At 44.8% G+C, this 22,260-nt stretch overlaps 1 protein-coding gene across 1 annotated transcript in view; it reads left to right on the forward strand.

The window, feature by feature from the left end:
• The first annotated feature begins 19,162 nt into the window (after positions 1-19,162).
• The window catches only part of UPK3B (uroplakin 3B), a 185,165-nt gene continuing 182,067 nt past the window's right edge, over positions 19,163-22,260 (forward strand). The window contains exon 1 of the mRNA XM_069614955.1: positions 19,163-19,376. Within this exon, the coding sequence (XP_069471056.1) occupies positions 19,319-19,376 (58 nt within the window). The 5' untranslated portion in view covers positions 19,163-19,318. The remainder of the gene's footprint in view (positions 19,377-22,260) is intronic.

The following is a 22,260-nucleotide window of genomic DNA, read 5'->3' on the forward strand; positions in this document are numbered from 1 at the left end:
TTAATTGCAATTCTGCTTGCTGCCTGCCATGTGAGCATGGCATGCAACGTGTACAATGGATCACTATGGGGGTCCACCTGCTTTATGTAGGTGCATAAAGCAGACCGACCCCATAGGGATCTCCAGCATTTGTGCTAGCATGAAAATCCATGGCGGCGTACATTTTAAAACATTTGTATGGCAGAGAGGAAGGAAGGTGGCTGAAACGCAAGTTGCGTTGCACACCTCCTCTCCGCCGTACAAGTGATAGAAAATGTGGCGTGGCATGAATGGAAGGCATTGAAGCCTTACTCATAGTTTTTAACGTCTTCCATTCACATTACGCTACAATAGAACATGAGCTCCTAAGTGTTGTGTGTTTGAGCATAGATCCCCTTTTATTTGTTTGCCTGCGATGCTACGATGCATTAACCAGGCTGTGATTCGGTTCGATGTCTGTTGGGAAGAGTGTTAAATTGATATGTATGGGTTTTCAATGGTCATGATATGGGCGACTTAGTTGGTATGCATATTGTGTGTTGAAACATGCAATCAGAGCATACTAGCACGGAATGCACCCAAAGGATACCTCGATGGGCAAATGGGGGTGTTGCGCAGTCAATCTTCAAGACATATATAGCAAATCATAACATGCATAGCAAGGAATGAAAACATGTGACAAGGCATGAACGCCATAACAAAGCATAAGAGGCCAAAGCAAAGCATGAAAAGGGGCTAGAATATAAAACAACCTTGTCTCCTCCCCATCCTAGCTCCCATTTCACTTTCTCACTCTGCCACTGTTAAACCCTTTCTCTCTCTCTCTCACTGTCACTCTCACGCTCTCGCTCACTCTCTCACTCGCCCGCACCTTTACTTTCAAATAGATACATTTACTACTGCAACAAAGATGTGGGAATTGGCAAATGAGCAGAGGGGCAGTTGCGGGATTGCACTCATTACCATATGTGAAGTAGTAAGGGTTATGGGAGGCATGGACCTTGGGTTCAGAGCTGCCTAAGTTATGAAAACCACAGGTGTTCCTTTCACCCTCCTTAGTATGTCCGTTGGCAGGCTGAGAGACATCTCAAACCCCACTCTTATATGATCAGGTGCTGTACTCAGAGACCCTGTTGCGACCTTTGGCTGTCATGGCAATAAATAGCGTTCGCTAGGGGCTAAAATCAATGGGCACCCCTCCCAGTGGTCCACTTCAGTGTCTCTAGAAAGCCTCAGAACCCGCTCACACAGTGCACACAGCTGTGTGCCAAAAATGAATTCACCCTGCATCCAACCCTGTCCACCTGGTGTGGAGGCAGCTCCATTACTTTTGTTTCATACTGCTAGAACCTACATGGTAGACCATTGAGGTGTGGAGCAGGAACGGTGGAGTGTGGATTCCTCAAAGTGCCCAACAAAGCTGGGTGCTCCATCTTCTGGCTTAAAGGGGGTTCCACAGCTGCAGGACTGTGAAGAGAAAGATGGTGGCAGTGAAAGAGGGAGTGCAGGGAGATCATGGACAGTCCAACAACACTGCAATTTTGAATTCACAGTATCTCTGCCCGACACTAGAATCAATTTAATACATTTAAAAAAACATTTCAGTACCACCATCTTCTTTTCCCTATCCCACTCACTTGTCCATCTGCCCACCACAACCCTTGACTACTTAACACATAATTGCACCATGATAACAATACCTGTCGGGGTCACATTTCCACTGCTTTTTAGTTTTGGCTATTAGGTTCTGTCTAAATGCCCACTATATGCCGAAACAATTGTATTGGAGTACAGATATTTTGAAGATGGAACGTGAGAAGCGGCTGTGACGAAATAACTGCTGCTCTGTAGGAGTACAGATGAGTAGTGGCTTAACCATCTACTTCAGGGTTGTCCAAATCCAGACCTCGAGGGTCAGAATCCTAACAGGTTTTCAATATATCACTAATTAATGTTCATGAGCCAAAATGTGCATACATTTAGACTCATTGCATGCAAATGTATCTCATGAATAGTAATGAAGGATATCCTGAGAACCGACAGTATTGTAGCCCTTGAGGCCCGGAGTTCGACATCCCTGATCTACTCTGGGGCGCAATACTAAGCCAGCAGTGATCCCAATCATAAAGGTGAAACAGACATATCCTGAAAGCTACACTTCATTTGCCTTTTATGGTAGAGCGGACAGAGGAGAGGATTTATCTTTTGGAGAGGTGTGAGCTGATAACAGTAGCACTCCAAACAGCTTTAATACAATGGTGGCAAAATAAAAGTCTGTCCAAAAAAGGTTCTATAAAAATATAGACTTGTAATCAAACAATAAAAGGCAATCCAATGATTATAAAACACTAGGAAAAATCCATCTATGAAAAAAGAAACAGAGAATGCAGAGTTTTGTTAAAAGACAATCTAGGTTAATAAGCAGAGGCATTTAGGAAATCAGATTGGGCAATAATGGTAGTGTTCAAAGATGTGTTCTTGAAGAAAAAGATAGAGAAGGGGGGCTTAAATGTCACTGTGGTCACAAAAAGGGGACCTGTGGGACAGGTCCTCTTAGCAGTACCCTTTTTCTTTACTTTAACTCTTGACAGTGTTGAGCTTGGCTTCTAGGTGCTTTAGCTGCGCTTCCAGCCGATGTCAAGCGTTTGAGTGGATGCAATCCCACTAGCAGTCAGCATCAAGTTGGTTCGGGGGGGGGCAGGCTCCATATGGGTCGAGTCGTCATTTGAGATGGCAAAACAATGGTTTCGAGCAGTTTGGGGTGGTGGCCGAGTCGGCTGCAAGATGATGACTCTGCTGGGTTGACTCGGTATTCAAGATGGCTGAGTTGATTTCCTTCCAGCAGTTGCTTCCACAATGTCAAGCCTACAATTGGTTTGATTGACAGGATGAGTCCTTCAATTCTTCACTTCTACTCCAGAACCTAGGCTGGTACTTGCAGGGCTCCTTCGCCTCCACTGAACAGGGTCCTGGTTGCAGTGCAGCCTGCAGAGAGGTTTTGGTCTGCAGCTGTTCCCCCCCACTTTTCTCCTGGGTATGGTTAGTGGACAGAGCTCACCTCTGCCTTGGATGCCTTCTGTCTTCACCTCTCGGCAGAGGACTTTGGAGCTGGTTTTGTTCCCATCAGAGCTTTGGTGAATCCTTCTCCTAGTCTTCATGATCCAAAGATGAATAAAGAAAGAGGTGGGTGCCCCCTTCCTTAAATAGGTAAAGTGTCACAGGCAACCCTCCAGACCATTGTACTTTGCCTGCCAAGCCATTACAGAAACGGGAAGGACCATATGCAAATAATGCTTGGTCCCACCCCTAAAGGGGAAGACCAGTCGAACTGCTAGGTCACATCCCTTCGGCACAAGACCACTTCAGGGCCTCTGCTGAGTATACCAGGATGCTGTCTCAGCAAAGGCACATGTGTACACTAAACTTGTGGTATGGAATATTTTTGAAATGGGTAGATGATTAGCAGACCTTCAATTCGGAAACTGAATTCCCTGCATCATTATATGTAAAAACAGTAGAAAAAAGCCAGGGCTTTCACACCCTCGCAGATGGCAATCCACCTCAGTGACAAACAGCTTGTGGGTATTTGGTTATTTACCCATCCATTGGCTGCCCTTGGCCATGCTAGCCCCTATGGCAATACCCACCCACTACCTTGCCCTCCCAACCCAAAACACATCTTCCCGGCATCTTTTCTGAGCGAGCTTCATGAAGCAGTAACACACTTTGTTCTGACAGTGTTATTTCTAAGACGTCTTTTGAGAGTTAAAGGCTTGATTGCAGCTGTAAATGTGCTACGGGTGCAATAACAAATATCCTATCCAAGTGTACATTAGGGCACCTTGATTTATGAGTAGTAGGCCTTTCTTTGCTAATTTTTCTTTCACAGAGGTCCTATTGAAAAAAAGCATTAGCAGAGCCACCTTTTGTGAATGTATTTGATAGGTGTTTGCCAGGTATTGCCCTCATACTTAGACCATTTCCCAGCTATTGACACTTTTTGGCCAGATAGTACCATTATGCAGTTCCTGGCAAATTCCTATCCCACACCCACACAAAAGCCAAATCTGCTGGCTTTGCCAATTCTTGTTTTGATCGAGCACCATTCTCATTTTACAGCAGTGATTAGAGGTGGCACAGCCTATCAGGGAAAGCCAGGCTAACTCCACAACAGTAGCATCTGAAACTGAAAGAACAAGGAAATATCGAGGCTGAGTACCACAAAGGAAATACACCAATCATGGGCTAAAAAGATTCACAGATCTTTTATTACTGTACAGTTTACAAAGCAACACAGATAGCTATCTGGCTCCCAACACCCCGCAATGTGTACCAGCCCGACAGAGAGAGATAAGAGAGTGCTGGACGTCTAAATATTCGTGCTTTTATACAATTTCGAGTAATATTGTCCAGCCTCTCTTCACGTTAATAATTTGTGGTGTAGAGATCGTGCCTAGTTCACATACAGATTATACAATATTAAGCAAAGGATTACATAGCTTTGCATTTCCATGGGGGCACAATGGTGATGTAAGTTCTCAAATCCCGCGGTAAGCTTCATACAACATCTCTTTACAATTCTATTCGGCCTATGTCTACGCTCGAGGTTTGTTCTACATTGTCCCAATGTGTATACAAGGATGAGTCTTGTGAGTGTAGACAACACTTAAACAACAGTTCATATGCAGTGCAAGGTCCTATTGCTCTCGGCCAGCCTAAACATTAACAGAACGTAAAGGTCGGGAGGCTTGGTTGCAAGTTGAAATCATAGTCTGCTCTTTTAGAATGAAGAACACACAAGTAGAAATCAAAATGGCGGATGAATCTTAAAATGGCGGTGAAGTCAACCCAAAATCGGAACTTTGCAACACGGTTTTCCCGTGTACCGCGACTAGGCTTAGGCCAATATAAATATAAAGGAGGCACTATACAATTACTGTTTAACAAACCCTCCTTTTGGCATAGGCCAAGAGCATTACTAAAAATAGTCGCTTTAATCGTAACTCCACGTCTCAATGTCAGTACATCCTGAATAGCATTCATCAGATATATCAATTGCCATTAGATCTTTGACATTAATATCCTTAATTACAAATACATTAGTCATCTTCTCAGGTGTGTGCATTTTCGGTTCTAATGTTCCTACAGTTTGTGCACAACATCCCCCTAACATCGAACATATGGTAGGAAGACATTGTATGCAACAACAACAGAACAACAAAATACCAAGGATTACCATTAAGACTGAGAGAAGCTTCCATCCCCAAGACCGTAAGAAGTCCCAGAACCAAGTACTAAGATCCCGGTTTCCCTCTGGAATATGCACTTCTGAGCTTAGGACGTGTAGATTTTGTATTGCCTTAAATATGGTCGGGGAGGAGTCAGGTACGAAAACACAACAAGCGGAACCCACCAATTTGCATACTCCACCGCGCTCAGCCAGGATGACATCTAACACCATCCGGTTCTGTAGAGCCAATAATCTAATTGCTTTCTGTTCTAGAGTCATGTTGTAGAGTATATCAGTGGTCCGGTTGATGGTTCTCTCCAGTACTCTTGCCAGTCTCCTAATATCCTCGGAATTCATGATCTGTCCCCAAAATGATACAAAGGATTTTGCTAAATCAACCATGACTTGTGAAGGAGTATCACCGTTCTCGTCCCGCCTTGGACGAGCCCTAGAGATCTCAGTGGTACTAGCTACATATATCCCTGGTAGCAAGATACCCAAATAACAAGTTCCCTGCCAATCCCTAGGTAGCCACAGATAAGCTTCATTACCACAAATGAAATAAACAGGATGACCTACATACAAAGGTTTGTCCTCACTGGTCAAGTTGGCAACATTGGTACAACCCTCGAAAGTACCCATCGACTGAGAACCATTCCTTTGTATGCAGAAGGAGACAGAGTTGGGGCTATGATTAATAGTGTAGGAAGGTGGCGTGGCATCCCGGTTGCCTATGGGAGCCATCTTGAAAGAGATCAACGATTGGAAAGGTCTAGATAGTCTATCGGAAGGCCTAATAGAAGCAACATTAAGCTACTTGCAAAAAGTGAGCATCCCAGGGGCGTCAGGACTTGCCTTTCAAACTCATTTAAATGAGTCCCGTCAAAGTTCCCTGAGATTGTATCATTCCAACAACCAAAGAATAGTACCCTTAGAGAGGCATAACATGCAGTAGTTAAATGCAAAGGAAGAATATACCAGCCCAACCCTTTTTCCTCATGCTGTGGCAAATGCGAACAGATCCAACAATTCGTTCTATTCAGAATCGCATGAGTTGCGTTCATTATCAGCAGAAGTGCGTTGTTGTGATAGCTCTGTCTGTGTTGGGAGTCCCTAGGAGATAGAGTGTGCAGGTGCACGAAAGGTGTAGACATAGTGGGAACATTCTCAGTAGGCAAAAATGTTTCAAGTAGACGCACTCCTTCAATATACCAAAATCCAAGAGCAATTACTACTGTAAGACTGGTTAACATAATTACAAGAAACCAATACGTCTTCAAGGACCATGTATTTGTCTGTCCAATGTCTTTGTTAGCCACACAAAATTGATTGGGTGCTCTGCACAAGTAGAGATAACGACAAGCATTGTTCCTGAAAGCTCTTTCCCGAAAAGTTTCTGCGAAAAACACTGTGGTCCGTTTGCTGGTTACCTCCTGATCACGTGGTTCTTGATTTAAAATAGTTTTTCCCAGTCCCAGCCACTCGCTTATGCTTCAGCGCAAACGTGGCAAAGGACAAGCTCAACAGTTGTTTCCTGTGGGCACAGCCGTGCTGTGCAGTAAGTCTAGTGCCTTGGATGCAGATTGTACCTCAAGACTCTAGGTACTGTGTGATCTGCGAACAGTGTGTCGTTGCTTCCTGATGGAAGTGGTGAAACAGCAACAGAATCGTGCAAGGGTGCAGAAGGGTGCAGAAGGATCCGAAGAAGAGCTCAGAGACAAAGCAGCAGTCTCCCCAGGCCCCACGGAGAAGTGTCTACGAAACACCCTTGATGCTGTTCAAGACTGATTGGTCATCAGAAACAAAGCAAGTAATTTTCTTCTTATCTTCTCCGTTGTGTGGCAAAGGGAAAGGTATCCTCTTGACATGCGTAGCGTGTATCTAATGTCATTTCCCAGCTACTCGTACGGCAGTCTGTGTGGTCAACAGGACCTGAAAAGGCCCTCTCCAACGTGGTGCAAGGCTGGATGCTCTCTCAAATGACTTCGTGAGCACCCAGTCATCGGGTCGAATTCTGTGACCTGCCCTCTCGTATTTAACTGGGAGGGCTTCTCGCACCTGTTGATAAATCAAATACAAATTTTGATTTAACCGGTCGCAGTATTCAGAGAAAAGCAAATGCTCTACATCCTTCAGATATCTAGGTTTGGGGAGGTTCCAAATGTTAGCTGGCCTCTCCAGAATAATTTTAAACGGGGAGAGCCCAGTTCTAGTCTGTGGGGTTGTTTGCATAGACAGTAGTGCTATCGGTAAGGCATCCGTCCATTTCAGATTACTGCTGGCACAAGCCCTAGCGATCTTATTCTTTAAGATACCATTGTGGCGTTCCACGAGTCCAGCACTTTGAGCCTGTCTAGCCGAGTGGAACCGTTTATCGATCTGTAATCCCGCGCATACTTGCAGAATAACAGCAGCGATAAAATGTGGATCATTATCCGACCAGGTGACCCTTGGCAAACCAAACCTAGGAAAATATTTCTTTAGCATGTTTTCGCCGTTGTCATTGCTGTGGCATCTTTCACAGGGAAGGCTTCAACCCATTTGCTAAAAGCTCAAATGACTACCAGGACGTAATTGAAATTATTACAACGCTCAATCTCGATGAAGTTGAAATGAATTACTTCAAAAGTCACAGAGGGTGGACCAAAACTACCCCTTGGTGTCAACGTACCCTTCCCCACATTATGCTGTAGGCAAACCATACAACTGAGCAGTTTTTGAGATGTTAACATTTTCCCAGACAGATTCTAACATTTTGCAGATCTTCCTAGCACATATATGTGTGGGACCATGAGCCATTGTGATCATAGCGGTGACATATGCATTGGGTAACATCCATCTCCCTTTTGATTTATCTACCCAACACTCTTCCTCATCCAACCTCGCCAAACCCTCAGCCCATTGTTTGATTTCTTCTAGAGTGGCATCTGCTTGAATATTTTTTATCGAGTCAACCCCTTCATCCATAATACAAGTGTTTGTGGCTTCCTTTGTAGCACACATATCTGAGTATAGATCAGTAGCAGTCTGTTTAGCTATCCTGTCAGCAAAAGCGTTCCCTTTTCCTACATCATCTACTACTTTCTGATGTGCCGCGCACTTCATAATTGTTAGTATAGTGGGAAGCGTAAGCGCTGAAAGTAGCTGAACTATCAAGGTGCCATGTTGGATTTTTGTTCCATGTGAGGTCAAGAAACATTGTTCTGCCCATAGTCTACCGAAGTTGTGAACCACCCCAAAGGCATACTGGCTGTCAGTAAATATATTCACTATAAGCCCTTCGGAAAGTTCACAAGCTTGAGTCAGTGTGATAATCTTTGTGGCCTGTGCAGAGTTATGCAAGATTCTCTTGGTTTCCACAATCGTGCTTAATGTGGTGATGGCATAAGCAGCAGTGGATGTACCATCCGGAAGTTTGAAGCAGGAGCCATCACAAAACAGCTCCCCTTGAGGATCGTTCAAAGGTGTATCTTTCAAATCAATTCTGCCTTTAGGTTCTTGTTCTGTAGTATAAAGGCAGTTGTGTGACATTTCATTTTTGCAAGCAATATCTTGTGGATGTGGTAAAAAACAATTCTGCCGGATTCAATACGCAACACCTTTTAATTTGAATATGCGGTGCAAACAAGATCAATTCGTATCTTGTTAATCGTGCTGAAGTAAGGTGTTGTGTTTGCGTTCTATTTAATAGAACGTCTACAGAGTGAGGTACCAACAAGGTTAAGCATGGCCTAGGACCATAACCTCGCTCTGCTTTACAGATGCAGCAGCAGCAGCAACAGCTCTCAGACATCTCGGCAAAGCGCATGCAACAAGATCAAGGGTGGAGGAAAAGTAACTGCATGGCCTATTCTTCCCCCCATGTTCCTGTGTTAACACAGCCAAAGCACATCCATCACGTTCATGCACATACAACTCGAAGGCCTTTTCATAATTTGGTGTGCCCAAAACTGGTGCTGAACACAGTGCAGTCTTGAGCAGATCAAAAACCTTCTGATGTTCCAAGTTCCACAGTAGTGGCAAAGAAATGCCCTTCTTTGTCAATGCCAACATTGGTTTGATCACTAGCGAAAAATTAGGGATCCACTGTCTACAGTAAGAAGCCATTCCTCTCAAGGCTCTGACTTCCTTCTGTGTATTTGGGACAGACATGCTAGAAATGATTTTAATTTGTTCAGGTGTCAATCTTCTTCCCTCCTTTGAGAGGAGATAGCCTAAATAGGCGACCTCCTGTCGACGATACTGAAACTTTTTCAATGAAGCTTTATGTCCATGTTTTGCTAGATGAATAAGCAATAACACAGTGCCTTCCTTGCAAGCACTTTCTGAGTCTGCAGCTAAAAGAAGATCATCGACATATTGCAGCAATGTACAAATAGTAGGCAACTCAGTGTATCAAGCTGTTCTTTCAAAGCCCTACTATAAATGCTTGGACTCTCCATGTATCCTTGTGGTGCACGGGTAAATGTAAACAAGCGTCCCCCTAGGGTGAACGCGAACAAATATCTACTTTACACATATATGGGAATGCTAAAGAAGGCATTCTTAAGATCCACAACACTGAAATGAGTAGCAGAAGCTGGAATCATCGATGGTATCATCGTTATATCAGGGACAATTGGAAATTGTGGAGCAACAATCTTATTGATAGCACGTAAATCGATAATGAAACGGAAAGCAATTGCATTATCCCCTTTTTCATATAATGGTAAAATCGGACTATTGCACAAACTTCCTGCAATTTCTTCAATTACCCCACGATGTACAAAATCGGAAACTATACACTTCAAAGCTTGCTCACTATCAACTGAAATCTTATACTGTGGAATTCGTGGCAACTTAACTCCTGGTTTCTAAATGATTTTAACAGGCTCAATTTGCAAAATACCAACATCATTGTCATCAATCGCACATAAACGTGCCGGAACTTCACTAAATTCTGGCGGCAAATGTCTAGTCAGAAACTGTGAGGCAGAAAATTGCTGTGGTGAAATCATCAAACACACTCCATCTGAAGAACAATGAATTACTGCATTTAATTCCTTCAACAGATTTAACCCCAACAAATGTCTCTCCACAGTTCGTCGTCAAAAGAAACGGACAGTGATCCGTAAATGGACCCAGTGAAATTGGTACCGGCAGAGAAACCGGACTACCCACTGGCGTACCAGAAAACCCTACATAAACGTTAGTCTGCCCTGATAGTGGAATGTCTGGAACCCGTGAATGGTCAATGGAACACTTCTGTGCTCCTGTGACTATCAAAAATAGATGCTTCCTATTCCCCACCATCATCTCAACGTAGGGATCTTTCTGATTAAAGGGAATAGGCTTTGGTTCCAGACCCTGCTTCGGGCTGTCCTAACGGATCAATATATCGTCAAAGACAAGATCTTCAGAAAGGTAGGCAGGGGAACGATTATCAAAGATATTTCTGCTATCTACACTAGGTTGCTGATTATCTTGTGAAAAGGACTGAGAATTTTGAGCAAACTGGCTTCTACCAGGATCCCCTACCCCAGAGCGGCCTCTGGATCGTCTATCCATGACACCATATGTGTTATTCGACCTTTGCTGGAGGATCGGGCATTGCTCTCGACAATTATCCCTTTGTCTGCAATAAGCACATTGGTTTGCGTGTACAGGACCCAACAGCACATTACTTTGTGGAACAAACTGGCCTTGAAACTGTGTACTACCCCCTCTAGGCCCTCTGTCTGTTGCAACAATACCTTAGTTTTCAGATCTCCTCTTTTCTTTTCAATCCTTTCTTTCTCATTATTGACTCTATTCTCATAATACTGAACAATATGCAATACTTCGGACTGTGATTTAGCTTGCCTATACTCTCAGAAGTCATAATTTGTGACTGGATATCAGGCAACAATCCACGCACAAATTTGTCCACAAATAATTTTTTTCCTTACTCGGTGCTTAAATCCTGTCCGCTAAAATCTGAGAATACTTGTACAAACTGATTAAAGAATTTGGTAGCACCTTCAGATTTTCCTTGGGTAAAAGCAGTGAGTTTGTCCCAAACAATCCTTCTCTCGGGAATTAAGCTATTCTATATTGCTCTTATTCTATCTGGCAAAGTCAGTATCACCTGTGGTGGTCTTTCACCAGCCTTCCTTTCTCTATCTTGCCTAACCAAGCTATCCCATGTGTCACCTAAGCCTGCTGCATCATATACAGTCCTAATCTGTTTCCATAAATCAGCACGTAGGGGCACGGGAAACAACAAGTCTATATCACCCAGAGTAAAAACTGATGACTGCAAGACAGATTCTATTTCTTTGTAAAACCCTGTCGGATTTTTCCTAATGTCTGGAATCGGCTGTCTAATAGTATTCATTTCCTGTCTTGAGAATGGGGCGTGAACAAACTATGATTCATAATGTGCATCAATATCATAGGCTGCTACACCTGTCGCAGCACTAGCCGGAACCTCATATTTGGGAACAATTGTCGGAAGAGCCTCTCTCATAGGCAACTGAGAACTAGGCAACTCCGAAAGCTCACTAAGCGACAGAGCTAAATCGAGCGCTAAAGTGGGGGAAGCAGTGTCAGACGCAAAAGCTCTCTTATAGATATTCAACAATTCTGCGGGACAACAAACCTTTTTCTCTTTATACATTCATCCTGCAGGTATTCTACCATTACCTGTATCTCTTTCCTCTGCTTTTCTGGAGTATACTGATTATACGTATCATATACTTCTATTGGAGTTATCGACATATCTGAAATCCATTTAAGTGCATCTCTTGTTCAAATTCGCGTTTCTTCACTCATCGACTTACACAGAGGAAGGAACCGTTTCTGTACGTAAAAAGCATCCAAACTATCGCCATCTATTTCATCATTCTGCAACTTTTCTAACTCCCTTCTAAACTCAAAAACTCTCTCGACGTGCTCATATACTTTCTCCGCAGTATCTCTTGAATAAGCTAAAACATTCAAATCCTTCAACCCTTGTGGGACATATGTGTCCTTCAGTCTATTCAACATTACAGTCAAATGTATTCCCATCCCTTCAATAAAGACATTCTGATCGGGAATACATTCTAGATTAGAGAGTGTAGCTAAAACAGCAGATCGTTCACCTTTTTCTATACATTGTCTAGCCCATGCATTCAAGTGTCTCTCTTTCTCTCTTTGGAAACTGTATTTCGAGTTACAATTTTTGATTCAACATTTGCTCCTTTATAAGATACAAGCGGAGCAGAACCGATTGGGAAAGAAAGTGTAGATAAATCCTGTACAACAGGCAGTGGAGACACTATCACTGGCGCCAAAGCCGAATCTATTGGAACCGTAACAGTCGGTAAAGGTGAAGGTACAGATGGAGGAACAACAACAGGAAACGGAGCAATAACTGGCGGCGTAGGAGCAACAGGGAGAGCAGGAATTGCTATGGGAGGAGGAACGACAGCCGGAAGAGGTAAGACAGCAGGAATAGGTACATAAGGAGGTGGTGCAGTGGCACCAGGTCTACATTCATTTAAGAGTTTATCAATTAGTTCATCTGATACATGAAAATCTTTAGATGGATATGTTTTCTGTATACCAAGTTGAAAAGCCCTATCCATGTTTCTAACAGACTCTGACTGTTTTTGTTGATCATACAATGATGTCTTTTCAGAGTTTGACATATGCTGACGTGCATGCTTCTCTTTACTCTTAAGTTGCTGCATAACTTCCTTTTTCCAATTTTGTATCACATCGAATGCTGCAGGTCAGGCTTTTTTCTTTAACAATATAGATTCTAAATACTCTACATGGGAAATATCAAAGCTACCATTGATTGGCTACTGAAGTTCAGAAGCATGTCTAGTTTGTCTGTGCCAAATATCATTGAATAATATACTACCAATGCCGTACTTACAGTACATAGTACATGCCGTCGACCCCTCCTGTGGTGCCGGACGGCCAAATTCCAAAGATTGTCTGTCTCTGCGGAATAACGCCCTGAAACAGCCAGACAATTTCCCAGGCATATCAGATTACTGGTTTTAGCTCGCATCGATTGTGCTCGCGAGAACAATACTACAACCAAATATCAGGATACTTAGGAATCGGGGCATGAGTCACCTGATTCAAAGGACTAAGGGAGGTCTGATCGAATTACAAAGAACAACAAATGACCTTCGTGGTTGGTGATTTCGGCAAAACTGCCCACCTTGATATATGGACCCTCGTCAAGATGCTGTCTCGCACCGCAAGCTCACCGTCCAGGGATTGGGTCATGCAGTACTGTTGAGGTGTTGCGTCTCATCCAAGAAGGGGCCCCCTTTCTCACCGTCCGATCCCGGTCCGATAGTCGCGTCAACTCTTCAACGAGATGGCATCAATCTTGAGGGTCCCTATTCGGGCGCCATCTGAAAGAAAAAGGAAATATTGAGGCTGAGTACCACAAAGGAAATACACCCATCACGGGCTAAAAAGATTCACAGATCTTTTATTACTGTACAGTTTGCAAAGCAACACAGATAGCTATCTGGCTCCCAACAACCCGCAATGTGTACCAGCCCAACAGAGAGAGGTGAGAGAGTGCTGGACGTCTAAACATTTGTGCTTTTATATATTTTCGAGTAATATTGTCCAGCCTCTCTCCACGTTAATAATTCGTGGTCTAGAGTTCGTGCCTAGTTCACATACAGATTATACAATATTATGCAAAGGATTACATAGGTTTGCATTTCCATGGTGGAACAATGGTGATATACGATCTCAAATCCCGCGGTAAGCTTCACACAACATCTCTTTACAATTCTATTCGGCCTATATCTACGCTCGAGGTTTATTCTACATTGTCCCAATGTGTATACAAGGATGAGTCTTGTGATCGTAGATAACACTTAAACAACAGTCCATATGCAGTGCAAGGTCTTATTGCCCAGTCTAAACAGTCAGCTCTCGGACAGCCTAAACATTAACAGAACTCAAAGGTCGGGAGGCTTGGTTGCAAGTTGAAAACATAGTCCAACATTTTAGAACGAAGAACACACAAGTAGAAATCAAAATGGCGGATGAATCTTAAAATGGCGGCAAAGTCAAGCCAAAATCGAAACTTTGCAACACGGTTTTCCCGTGTAGCGCGACGAGGCTTAGGCCAATATAAATATAAAGGAGGCACTATACAATTACCGTTTAACAAAACGGCGTGATGAGCTGGGGCAGAATCTGCCTGATATGTGGTAGTGGAGTAATTCCTACAAATGATGTGCATGCCTGCCCGCATTTTCCAGCTGACCCCCTGCATCTAAGTCAATAATGAGAACCAACCCCTAAATCCACAACTGATGAACCTCCAGGGGAGCCTGACAGCTTCCATGGAGGGGAGGATGCTGTACCTCAAACACTGCTGTCCCAAACCTGACATTAGAACCATGCAGATGCCTAAGCACTCTCTGCGCATTTGCCCACTCGAAAGGGTATACCAGGTGCAAATGGAAGCAAGTATCCCTAAACTAGTGATGATGTTAGGATGGTAGGAGCTGATGCGGCTTTTTTGCATGAGGAAGCCCAGTGTCAGCTCCACTGGGTGACTGCCGGAATCGTGCACCGAAATCTGTCTCTTCTCTTAAAATGCTTAAAAGGAGTCACACAATAACCCCATTATCCATTGTAACTTTCTTGTTTATTTATATGATGCCAAGACATGCATAGGAAAAGAAAAGACGTAGTTCTTTCATGGGACCTTCACATTTGCTTTGCATGTAATTGCATGTTGCAAGTTGTGTGTCTTTAATGCTTGAAACAGAGTTACAGAACCCAGATTTAAATGATCTGGCTTGCATTCATTTGCATTTTGTTACCGATTTCATTCAGAATGGGGAATATAAAGCTACAGTCACACCCTGTTTGCAAAATATATTGATGTAAGGATATAAATATATTTAGCAGGTTGGTATACTTTTACCAACCAGAACTGAGAAGATAAGTGGTCAGTCTAGGGCTTAAATTGCCCACTGGGCTAAAATCTCAGCTTCTCCAATTAACTAAAGTGTGTGACCGTGGGCAAACCTTTTTCTCTTCTGGTAATCTAGCAAAATGTTGAGCTCATAGAACTGATTCAGTTTATAGTACACATTTTTTCAACAGAGTATCAATCATGGGATGTGTTGTGCCATTTACAATAATAATGTTAGAAGTGCTTTAAAGGTAGAAATCAAAGAAGTGCAGGTACTGCTGTTTCGGCGTGGCACCTTGGGCACAGGTCCCTTTTGTTTCCAGGCAATGTCTAGTGAGATTAAATGATGTGCCAAGGAGCACACACTTTGGTAAAGCAGTGTATCTGAGATCCGTTCACACAAACCTCTGGTTTGTTGTTATGCATTGTGTTAAGAAAGTTTGAATACCCATATAAAATGAGACTTTCTTTTTTGCGTATCAAACTAGCAGATATCATAACTGTAAGCTAAATTTTAGAAGGGAAATTTTATTATGGCTCGCTTTAATTGCCTAATAAGAAATTCAGTATGGAACTGGAGCTGTGTGTGAATTTTCAGTTGAAAAACGTTCCTTTACAACTACAATTTCTTAAACATTTACATATTAGCATAGGAACTGCTAATAACAAAGAAACATCTTTAAACAAGTAATTTCCCAGGTTTTCAAATCAATCCCTGCTCCATCAAAGGACAGCAATGATAACAGGTGACGCCCACTTAGCAAAACGGTGGTTCGTTCCTAGTGTGCTGAGAGCGCAGTAGATGCATGTTTGTCTCTCCTTTTGTTCTGCTAGGAGGTTTGCGCCTAGTGTGCTGAGAGCACAGTAGAGGCATGTTTGTCTCTCCTTTTGTTCTGTAGGGTGGTTCGTGTCTAGTGTGCTGAGAGCACAGCAGATGCATTCTTGTCTCTCTTTTTATTCTGCAGGGTGGTTCGCGCCTAGTGTGCTGAGAGCACAGTAGATGCATGTTTGTCTCTCCTTTTGTTCTGCAGTGTGGTTCGTGCCTAGTGTGCTGAGAGCACAGTAGATACAAGATTTTCTCTCCTTTCTTTCTGCAGGGTGGTTCGCGCCTAGTGCCCTGAGAGCACAGTAGATGCATGATTTTCTCTCCTTTCGTTCTGCAGGGTGGTTCACGCCTAGTGCGCTGAGAGCACAGTAGATGCATGTTTGTCTCTCCTTTTGTTCTGCAGGTTTGTTTGCGCCTAGTGCGCTGAGAGCACAGTAGATGCATGTTTGTCTCTCCTTTCGCTCTGCTGGGTGGTTCACGCCTAGTGTGCTGAGAGCACAGTAGATGCATGTTTGTCTCTACTTTCGTTCTGCGGGGTGGTTCACACCTAGTGTGCTGAGAGCACAATAGATGCACATTTGTCCCACCTTTTGTTCTGCAGGGTGGTTCGCGCCTAGTGCGCTGAGAGCACAGTAGATGCACGCTTTTCTCTCCTTTCGTTCTGCAGGGCGATTCGCGCCTAGTGTGCTGAGAGCACAGTAGATGCATGTTTGTCTCTCCTTTCGTTCTGCAGGGTGGTTCGTGCCTAGTGTGCTGAGAGCACAGTAGAGGCATGTTTGTCTCTCCTTTTGTTCTGCAGGGTGGTTTGCGCCTAGTGCGCTGACAGCACAGTAGATGCATGTTTGTCTCTCCTTTCGTTCTGCAGGGTGGCTCGCTCCTAGTGTGCTGCGAGCACAGTAGATGCATGCTTGTCTCTCCTTTCGTTCTGCAGGGTGGTTCGCGCCTACTGTGCTGAGAGCACATTAGATGCATGCTTTTCTCTCCTTTTGTTCTGCAGAGTGGTTGGCGCCTAGTGTGCTGAGAGCACAGTAGATGCATGCTTTTCTCTCCTTTCGTTCTGCTGGGTGGTTCGCGCCTAGTGTGCTGAGAGCACAGTAGATGCATGTTTCTCTCTACTTTCGTTCTGCAGGGTGATTCACACCTAGTGTGCTGAGAGCACAATAGATGCACGTTTGTCCCAACTTTTGTTCTGCAGGGTGGTTCGCGCCTAGTGCACTGAGAGCACAGTAGATGCATGTTTATCTCTCCTTTCCTTATGCAGGGTGGCTCGCGCCTACTGTGCTGAGAGCACATTAGATGCATGCTTTTCTCTCCTTTTGTTCTGCAGAGTGGTTGGCGCCTAGTGTGCTGAGAGCACAGTAGATGCATGCTTTTCTCTCCTTTCGTTCTGCTGGGTGGTTCGCGCCTAGTGTGCTGAGAGCACAGTAGATGCATGTTTCTCTCTACTTTCGTTCTGCAGGGTGATTCACACCTAGTGTGCTGAGAGCACAATAGATGCACGTTTGTCCCAACTTTTGTTCTGCAGGGTGGTTTGCGCCTAGTGCACTGAGAGCACAGTAGATGCATGTTTGTCTCTCCTTTCGTTATGCAGGGTGGCTCGCGCCTACTGTGCTGAGAGCACATTAGATGCATGCTTTTCTCTCCTTTCGTTCTGCAGGGTGGTTGGCGCCTAGTGCGCTGAGAGCACAGTAGATGCATGCTTTTCTCTCCTTTCGTTCTGCTGGGTGGTTCGCGCCTAGTGTGCTGAGAGCACAGTAGATGCATGATTGTCTCTACTTTCGTTCTGCAGTGTGGTTCGCACCTAGTGTGCTGAGAGCACAATAGATGCACGTTTGTCCCACCTTTTGTTCTGCAGGGTGGTTCACGCCTAGTGCGCTGAGAGCACAGTAGATGCATGATTTTCTCTCCTTTCATTCTGCAGGGTGGTTCGCACCCAGTGCGCTGAGAGCACAGTAGATGCATGATTTTCTCTCCTTTCGTTCTGCAGGGTGGTTCGCGCCTAGTGCGCTGACAGCACAGTAGATGCATTTTTGTCTCTCCTTTCGTTCTGCAGGGTGGCTCGCACCTATTGTGCTGACAGAACAGTAGATGCATGATTTTCTCTCCTTTCGTTCTGCAGGGTGGTTCGCACCCAGTGCGCTGAGAGCACAGTAGATGCATGATTTTCTCTCCTTTCGTTCTGCAGGGTGGTTCGCGCCTAGTGCGCTGACAGCACAGTAGATGCATTTTTGTCTCTCCTTTCGTTCTGCAGGGTGGCTCGCACCTATTGTGCTGACAGAACAGTAGATGCATGCTTGTCTCTCCTTTCGTTCTGCAGGGTGGTTCGCGCCTACTGTGCTGAGAGCACATTAGATGCATGCTTTTCTCTCCTTTTGTTCTGCAGGGTGGTTGGCGCCTAGTGCGCTGAGAGCACAGTAGATGCATGCTTTTCTCTCCTTTCGTTCTGCTGGGTGGTTGGCGCCTAGTGCGCTGAGAGCACAGTAGATGCATGTTTGTCTTTTCTTTTGTTCTGCAGGGAGACATTATGGGGACTGCGGGTGGTGGAGAGAGGAGGAGGGAGAAGGCACAGCATAAGCTTAGTCCTTAAAATTGCGATGAAGTGAAATGAAAATCTTTAATTTTCACCACGCAACCTAGACCAGTACTCTTTTTCAGGTGTTGAGAAGTACAGGTATTCAAATGCTAAAAAATAAGAAGTGCAGGTACTGAGGACTGGGTAAGGCTGGCCCATTTAAGGCACTGAATATTAGTGACCATTCATTTTCAAATCACAAAGTGATTTAGCACTGGTTATAACATTATTGTGAAAAGCACTAGAGATCCGTTGAATGTCTCGATTTTGTATATCATTTTTTGTTTTGGCCCTTCCCAGCGATGTCAACTTGTATGCAAATGGGCCCTGCCAATCCTAGAATTGGCTGTGCCCAGATGCCTTTAAGGCCAAGCCAGAGAAGGTGCCGCTATGACCCAAGCCTTGTCCCCTTCTCTGTGGCACGAGCGCTGTATTCACCATTTCACCTGCTATGGGAGCTGCATGCCAGGAGCAGCCCCAAAAAGCAGCCGGACCTGTTTGGCGCCATTGAAGGTCCCCGAGCCAGGCCCGCGCCGTCTCACAGTGACAGGAATGCAGAAAGACGACACTCACAGGGACGGGAGGGACAGGCCGGTCCCTGGGGTGTGAGGCTAAAGGTTGTCTCCTCAGCCCTGCCCAACCACCGTGTTCAGAAGAGAAAAGGTAGCAGGCAGGGAAAGAGAGACAGAAACCAGAACCTTCCACGGCCTAAGGAGCCCCTCTCAGAGAGCCGCCGCAGGAGACCATCGCCCAAGTACCCGTGAACAGTGGGACGGAGGAGCCAGGCCGAGCGCGGGAATGACGCTGCCCTTGCTGTCAGTGCTGCTAGCCGGCATAGCCGCTGTGCATGGTCTCGGTAGGTCACTTTCTGGGCTTCTCATCAATGTACGTGTATGCAATGTGTGGCTGTTGTCTTTCGGCTTCATGGGCTATTATTGATTGCAAACTCATGGCATGCCCCCCCCCGTCCCCCATCAACCAATTCATTCATCAAGGAGGGTGAAGATCAGCTCTTTTTGGAAAGTAGTGCCATTGTATTGAATGCTGTTTAACAATTGGAAGGGAGAAGAAGGTGGTGTGATGGTAGATTGATTCTGTTGGGTTGGGGGCTTGTTTTGGATGCTGGGAGTCTTGAGTCAAACGAGGGTGGCACATACGAAACGAGGGTGATTTGAGTGGTATCTGTGCAGGAATCCATCTCTTGATATATATTCGTGTGGGGCTGGTAGCGGGGCGAAACAGTGTGCACCCAGGATTGGTTGATTTTTGTTTTTCCTTTTTAGTTTTGACTATTAGCTGGTGCTGAAAGCGCTGCCTTTAAGCCTAAACTATTGTCATGGGAAGTGAGGATAGGAGAGTCTTGAGATGGGTGACACACAGCCTGCGTGTGGGGGGGTTTGGTTATTTTTTTATCCATTCTCTGCCTATGTCCATGCTAGTCTCTTTGGCATTCCCTTTCTCTCCCAAAACATCCCCTGCCCCCTAGGGATCTGTTTAAAATAGCTCTGGCAAGCAGTAACAGCAAACTGTGTCCTGTGGAGGTCATGCAATGTTATTTCATAGCAGTCTACTGAGGTAGGGTCTTCATTCCAGGTTTTTATAAATGCTCTACTGGTGTCCTGAACATGTCCTAACAAAGTGTGCCTTCAGCTACTTGATTTATAATTAGTGTTCCCTCACACCTAAGGCCCTGTCCAAAACAAGCATTGGCAAAGCCGACAGTTTGGCTTGAGAACAGGCATTTGCAAGGGACTACTATCCTATGCCCAGGTACTCACACCATGTCCAGCTGTTGCCACCAAATAAATAGTAAATACCATAACGGCAGTGTCTGGCAATTGCCTGCACACCAGCCACAACGGTTGGCATTGCTAATGCTTTTTTCAATATAATGCTATGCATCAACTAGGCAATACGTCCGCGCTGTATAGGGCTTCCCGGAATATACAATAAATACACGGAGGGTGTTTGAGGGAGGGCAGGAGAGAGAGGGAGGGGGAGTGAGGCATAGAAAGAAAAGAGACTGAAATAGGAACCACGCCCATGTGTTTCCTGTACATTAAAAAAAAACATAATTGTCGGCCAAGAATAATGAAAGTCACCGTTTTTTTTAAATAGGGGGCGGGGGGGCAACTACAACCCACCCGCGCCCACCCCAAAACCCCTACACAAACACACGACAGATATATTTGTTAAAACAAAAAAAACACATTATCGCCAAAATGGCCACAGTGAAAACAGCATGGTGAAAACGGCCGGGGCAAAACTTGCTGCCATGAGAACACAGTAACCAGCTGAACACTATTGTGGTGCAGGGGGGAGCTATTGTGTGGGCCGCAGCTACCAGCAGGGTGTGTGTGACTCTCAAGCATGAGCCACGCCAAAGAAAGGCACGGCATGTGTTCATGTTGCGGGTGTATTGTTAGCCTATCGACACACGCGTTAATGTTAAAAGGGGAGTCACGCAAGATATCTGTGTCATAATAGTGTGAGGGGCTTACGCTAAAAATGCTGTAGTGTCTTAATATTAGATGTAGTCCTATAAGGACACTTTGGTGGGCACTAGCCTTCCTTGAGAGCTCAACGGGAGCACCTTCCTAATTTCCACCTGACATTCAGTACAAGACAAACGCTAAGACCTCCTAATCCCAACTTTGCTCAGGTGATTGAATAGTCTACAGTGGCAGCGCAGCTATAATTCTCAACAAAGCCCAGTTATAATAGGAAGCAAAGCCAACACAGTTTTCTCACTACTCTTGCACTTCTTCAGTGAACAGTTTTTCAAAGAGCTCTAGTTATAAGGCGCTGATTTATACATTAAAACACTGGGAAATTGGCAGCCATTAGAAACCTAGGGTGAGTGCGATTCCTACCATGGCACTGATAACTTTCTCCACACTTAGAAGTATAAATCAGCACCTTAAAACTCTGTGTCTTTTGAATGCTATGCCCTGAAGAAGCGCAATAGATTTTGTGAAACATATGTTAGCTTTGCCCCATATTAACACAAGAATTTGTCATGAATAATATTAGAAGTACTTTTCAATAGATATAGCTGTGTTGTGCTAATATCCAACGAATGTTACACTTGAAATAGAGGGACTTGGCTAGTTTGGCAGGGTAGACCCCCCCCCCCGACAAAGAACAACACGAATGGCAAGTCCAAGGGTGTTAATTGGGACTGTACAATAATTTTGGACCAGGGATTCTCGTGTAGGTCTCAGGGCTAAGGGTTTATTGGGGAATTTGGCACTAGGGCTGTCCCTTTCTCTCTCTTAACTTCCCCAGTCTTCCCACCTCCCTAACACAGGCGTCCGTAATGGGAGGTTAGTAGCAAGAGCCAGCTGACCGCCCCCTACTGTCTCTTGTTCATTTTAAGACTATGTGTGGTTTCCCTAAGGCGTTGGCTGCCTGACTCCCTAGGGGTCTTCTATCACTCCCTCTCCCTGCCCTGCTTAGTGTTCTAGAGGAGGTAGGGATGGTGCTTCCTTCCACACAGTACTACTCTCTCTCTACTCGCACACACAGGCTCACCGGACCCTCTCCTGTCCTGAGTCCCAAGAGGTTCTTTTCCCTCCGTGCTAATGTCACTTGAATCTCCCACTCAGCCTTCTTAGCTCTACCCTTTGATCTTACTTCCCCCCTAACTCCTGTTCTTACTAGCAATCTCACCTCAAACTACCCCTCTACATCTACCTCCGCTGTGATGGTCTCTTCCCTCCTTCCTCCCACTCTACTTC

This window comes from Ambystoma mexicanum, chromosome 9 (assembly GCF_040938575.1).
Source record: "Ambystoma mexicanum isolate Mex_15411 chromosome 9, UKY_AmexF1_1, whole genome shotgun sequence".
Taxonomy (NCBI): Eukaryota; Metazoa; Chordata; class Amphibia; order Caudata; family Ambystomatidae; genus Ambystoma; species Ambystoma mexicanum.